The following is a 6,000-nucleotide window of genomic DNA, read 5'->3' on the forward strand; positions in this document are numbered from 1 at the left end:
TTCAAAGCTTTCATAATGCTGCTTCTGAAAATTGGCGGATGGCCCTTTTCATTTGTTGATTGCTCCATGTATATTTTTTTTATTTCACTCCCTTTAGAAAGGCCCAGACTCCTCTTAAATTGCTTTGGGTACTCACTATCTAGTCAAAAAGTGGGGCTCCTCAGTTTGCAATAATATTTCTGTGCTAATGAAATGTTTCTGTTCCCCTTGGACCTAACTCGAGTCTGCTGAAACTCTGGCTGTATTGAATTACTATGCTGTATCTACAAATATTAAAGCTCGTAACGCCACTGTGAAATGGACAAGTGCTATGCTTGTTTTCCAGATGAGTAAACTGAGACTAAGTGACTTGCCTCCAAGATCACAAAGCGAATCTATAGCAAAAATAGGAAAGAGACCCAAGAGTCCTGACTCCCAGATGCCTGCTCTAAACACTGGCCTGCACTACACTTCCAGATGCTTTATTCTAATAGTTTTCACCAAAAGAAATCAAAACAATATTAGACTGGACTAACCTGTTCTTCTAGTGGCAGGAGGAATAAGCTTATAGGAGCCAACAAGCTCTAACTGTTGCATGTAAAATCCAGTGCACTGAAAATGTACTACTAACCTAGTCCATTGTGATGAAATAAAGCTAATATAGCTAGACTATCCTGGGATGGAGATCTGCACAACCATTCACTTCGTTCTTCTGCGCAGGAAGGACCACAGATCCTATTCAATGGGTTTCTAGCCTCTCCCTTGCTGCTGTGGAAACAAATTAAACTCTGCAAACTGTGGCTGTCTTTGCTGGGGGGGAGGGAGGGAGAGTGTGTTTTTACACAGAGATAGCTACTGCAATGTAAAATCCTAGTGGAATCAAGCCACAGGTAGCTTTTACTTCAGTGTAGAGAGTCTAAATCAATACCAAGTGGACATTCATGTAGCTACATCAAGGTATTTGAATCATTCCTACACATAAATGCAATCTTTTCCAGCTCTTTATTATTATTATTATTTATTATTACAGGAAAGTAGGCAAACATCTTGAGTGTCAAATGGTTTCACCATGTAAAAAGAGCCTCCTTGTAAAATAAAATATCAATCAGAATAGTGTGTACTAAGTATTGTGTATGCTAAGTCTCTCAAACAGTTTTCATTATGCCTGCGGAAACGTTGAAGCCTTAGGTTTATTTCTGCGCCTGCATATCACGGGCCACAGGCTCATTAGAAATGAAAACTTTTACTTTAGCCATCTGTGTACAAATAGCATACCTATGTGCAGAAATATTGAGAGCCACCACAACGCCAAAGTAATGTTTGAGGTTCACCTAAGCAGTAGATTTTGCAGTGTATCTTGCACAGAATGTATTTAAAGTTATGAGAGAGAGAAATCAGCTTGTTTGCCAGTAACACTTGCTAATACTTTTCACTCTGAACAACCAGAAATTGAGAGTGCTGTGCTCAGTCCAGGGTTGAGAAGCAAGAACCTCATGTTGCTGGTCAAATTTTCAATAGCGCCTGAATGATTTAAAACTAGGTCCCACATTTAGGAACCTCAATTCTAGTGACTATCAATGAGATTTAGATTCCCCAGGGACTGATTCAAACCCCACTGAAGTCAATAGGAAGTCTTTCTATTGACATTAGTGAACTTTGGATCATGCCCTAAGTGCCTAAGTCACTTGAAAATGAGACCGACGCTCCTAAGTCACTTAAATGTTTTTGAAAATTATACTCTGTCTTCCAAGATGATTAAGGAACAGCATTGAATGGTGCCAGTAAAAGCCGTATCTAGTTCCTGGCCAGAGTTAGCTGCACTGCAAGGCTCTGATGGTGGGGATGAGCAAGTCAAAAGAAAAGGAAATAGGGCCTGCTCCTGCTCCATTGCAGTCAGTGGCAAAGCCCCAACTGATTTTAATGGATCAGCATCAAACGGGTGAGGACGAAAGGTGACCCTCAGGATTCCTAGCAGTGAAAAAACAATGGAAGGAAATCCTGAATTTGTAAACTTAATTGTGAGTATCTTATTGTATGTATCTCTGCCCACTAATGTAACCCTACAGAAATGAAATTCAGCTGGTACCCTGCAGGTGCAACAGCTAACACAAAGTTATCTTCTACTCTGTGTGTGCTGGTGAGATGGAGAGAGAATGGCACTGCTACCTTGGTATTACATAGTAATTATAAAGTATTCACCTGCTAGTAAATGCTACACTTGAGTTAGCAAAATGGTTTTATAAGTAAGTGCCTATTTTCTCACCCTCAAAACATCCCAAATGGTGTTACTCTATAGATTGGAGCATGGGACACTTCAGCCAAAAAAGCAAATTTTACTGAGCCTTTGACCAAATTCACTTCAGCTGTTGTTGAGTTTGTAGACAATTTTAAAAATACTCTGCATTTAAAAAAAATTCTATTGACTTTTGTTTTCCCCAAGTCCAGTTTACAGCAAAAATGGCTGAAGCGTGAAATTTAGCAAAGTAATTTCTGTGCTAAATTTTCCATATGTTTGATTGTGGGGAGGAAATGAAAAATTAAACCAGTTGTAATGATTCATTTTCCGGAAAGAGGGCTCAGCTTTAAAAGTACTTAGGCAACACTTAGGAGGCAGGGTGAACTGCGTGTTTTCTCTGCCCAGACCTATAGACAAAGATCTGCTGCTCTCAGGTCACGTATTCACTGCAAAAGTGTGTATGAGTGGACATTCTGTAATATAACGCAAAAAGAAAAGGAGGACTTGTGGCACCTTAGAGACTAAAAATTTATTTGAGCATAAGCGTTCGTGAACTACAGCATCCGATGAAGTGAGCTGGTTTTTAAGGCGCTATCTTAAGATAGCTACCATGAGGTAAAAACCACCTTGTTTTATCATGTAGACATAGTCACAGCTGTTGGCGCCAGTTGAATGTGGGAGATGAATCTCTCATTGAAAGAGACACAGCAAATCTCTTCCAAAACCTGTCTTGCTTTTGGACATAGCAGAAACTCATGGATGGGAAATTAACTGCTGATCTTGTGATTTATAGTGCCTAACTGTGCGATGTTCACATATTGTGCAACATCCTGTACATTCTAAGTTTTTGTTTTAGTTTTTTTCATTGTGAAGATACAGCTACCGGATGCGTTTCTACCTTATTAACTAAGCCCTGCAAAAAAACTCTTTGTAGCCAAACAATAGCAAAAACAAAGGTATGTTCACTTTAAGGAGGTGTAAACTTCAAACCCTAGTAGGAATTATTCAAATATTAACATTCCAAAATACAGGCAATGGGCTTTTACTGGGAAAAAACACAACCAAAACCTTGCTAGGGCCAGATTATCAACTGGCGTAAATTAGCATAGCTCCATGGACTTCCACAGAGCAATACTGATTTACTCCAACTGAGGATCTGGCCCCTAGAAAGTACATGCAAAAAAAAGTATTATACAAATTTTAAATTGCACAGTTTAAAAAGAAGTCTCAAAATGCAGAAGCTGAAGTTCCTACAGTAGCGCTGACTAGCTACATTTCCCAACCCTGAATATTACACTGTACGTTTACCAACCTTAACAGAAAAACAGGCCTGGAAAATCTATCCTAGGTGCACCCACGGCTGTGTTAGCATTATGATAGGAACTTTAATTTTTGTATTTTGGGGTTCTATTTTATCTGCTCAAAACTCCTCCTGTGGGAAACCCTCTGGAGATGATCAAAGGGAGGAAAGCTCACCAAGGGAAACCACTGGCACTTACCCCAGGAAAGAGCCCAGTGGCTGGCCTGCAGAACTGTGGATTCTCCAATAGTCATTGGAGATCAGGGTCATCAGTGCAGAAGGCCTGTGCTTCAACAATAGCTCCAGCCAGGGCCTGCTGTGTGCCCCTTCTCCAGTAACCAGGCTTTGCAACTCCCACAGAGATAAGTTGCTAAGGAGTTGGACTCCCTTTCAGGAGCGTAATGGTGGGGAAATGCAGGAAAATGGAGTTTACCTACTTTGCATTTGGGGAATATGGAGTTTAGTTTAGGTTAGCCATTTCTATTTTTTTACCTCTACACCACTTCTCCTTTTTCCTTATCTCCCCACTCAACCCTACCCATGGTTCTTCCTCTCCACTTCTCCCACAGGGGGTACAATGTGCTGTGGGTGTGGTATGAAAGTTAATACAGCATCAGGGTTGAATTAAATTTTATGTGGATTCTCCTCAGGCTTGGTGAGGGGATGATGGGGGTAGTGCACTCATCTTCACTCCCTTCCAAAATGTAGATTCCCGATCCTTTGCAGGTGCTTTCCAGGGCTGGGGGATAGGCGAGGAGGGAAAGAGGGGTGGGGAAGAACTGTCATTTTCAGCCTGTAAAGTCATACAGCATTAGTTGTTTTTCTTAAAGCACCAGCTCCTGCAGTCACGGGATTACTTACAAATCTCAGCTTTCATTTAAAAAAACAAATGGTTTCTAACCCTTGTGTTTGCAGAGAAAAGATTGAAAACATGACAACGAAAGGCTCGGAAATCAAAAGTAAAATTAGTACACCCCACCCGCACAAATTATTATTTCTGAAATTCTCATGATTTTAAGTCCATCTCCATTTAAAAAAAAGGGGGGGAGACCTTGACGCATGATCTCATGGTTTGGGATACTGAGCCCCTTAATGCAACATGAATGACCTTCTGCAGGTCTAAGTTAGATATAAAAACAGCAGGTGGGTGCATCGCAAGGTTCTGTGTGGGGCTGCTAGTTTGGCTGAGGCTTCAAAAATTCTGAAAGCAAGTATTAGAGAAATCATAATATCATTAGCAACAGTTCACCTGCTCAGAGTAGCAACTCCCTAACTCCAACAACTCACTACAAGCAAGTGCTCTTGGGGCTGCATGACAAACTAAGCCTTGTTCCTTTCAAAAGGGTTTGAGTACTTAGTTTAGAAATAAAGCATCAGAACTGCACCTGTCATATAGTCCAAGTCGACCATAACGCTTTACAACGTGTCTTTCTTTCAAAGGTTAAATGGTTATCATAGCAAACAGTGTGTTTGGGCCGGGGCGGGGGGGGGGGGGGGACAGGGACTTAATCTGCTTCTAAACTCAGTTTGAAGAGTGAACCATTAATAAATTAATAGAAAATCTCTTTAGATATATAAATGAACACAGGAAATATAGAGGAACTGCACACTTACCCAAAATGCATCTTTGAACTGCAGCTGTGTCATGCCTATTGATTTATGGAGGGGGGGAAAATCCTTGAACTGGTTTGCTCTGAGAGCAGAGTAGCAGCGGCACTCAGCTTTGCTGCTGTTACTATACACCAGCTAGAGCAGAAAGTGAAACACTTCCACAGTCCTGTCTCTTTCAAAATGAAAAACAGCACTGGGCAGTTTGAGGAAGCTCCATCTGCTACTGTGAAGAGAAAAAAACTCACTAACAAAAAAAAAACCCAGAAAAACAGCCTAGCTCCAAACCTGTTTCTCTTCTGGTAAACAGTTAATATTGAAATGAGGAAGCAGAGGGATGTCAAATGATGTCAGTCTGCTCCTCACCATGTGTGCATGTGAGCTACAGGCAAAAAAAAAAAAAAAAAAAGGTGATCACAGGATCTGATCAACTACACAAAGAGAGAATACAATAAAAAAATAATAAGGAAACCAGCATAATAGAAAGAGACAAACCAGGTAGGAAATCAGATTAAAATAGTCACTTGCTGAGGAGGCATTGCAGAAAAAATCATGCACCACATTTCTTCATAATCTTTTTGGCAGAAGTTCGTACCCACACACGCACAGGAAGTGTAGCTGCAAAGTTACATTTTGCAGCCCCTTAGCAGGACTGAGGAAATCACAATGTCTTCATTGCAAATATATATATTTCTCTGATTTGCAAACTGCCTTCATACAGATGTCTTTGTGACTATAAAAAAAATAAAATATAGCATGCACACTGCCACTGGAATGCGAATCTGGAGCTTTCTCCTGACATCATTGTGTAAGAAATTTTAAAATGTGATGATTCAGTAAAATGAGTGTTAGCAATGCACCCTGTGTGATCTGTCAA

At 40.5% G+C, this 6,000-nt stretch overlaps 1 protein-coding gene across 2 annotated transcripts in view; it reads right to left on the bottom strand.

The window, feature by feature from the left end:
- The window catches only part of PSTPIP1 (proline-serine-threonine phosphatase interacting protein 1), a 97,301-nt gene extending 91,616 nt beyond the window's left edge, over positions 1-5,685 (bottom strand). For both annotated transcript variants that reach the window (XM_077828962.1, XM_077828961.1), the window contains exon 1: positions 5,130-5,685. In XM_077828962.1, coding sequence (XP_077685088.1) covers positions 5,130-5,162 — 33 coding nt within the window. In that variant the 5' untranslated portion in view covers positions 5,163-5,685. The remainder of the gene's footprint in view (positions 1-5,129) is intronic.
- Between the last annotated feature and the right edge of the window lie 315 nt (positions 5,686-6,000).

Source organism: Eretmochelys imbricata, chromosome 10, assembly GCF_965152235.1.
Source record: "Eretmochelys imbricata isolate rEreImb1 chromosome 10, rEreImb1.hap1, whole genome shotgun sequence".
Classification (NCBI taxonomy): Eukaryota; Metazoa; Chordata; order Testudines; family Cheloniidae; genus Eretmochelys; species Eretmochelys imbricata.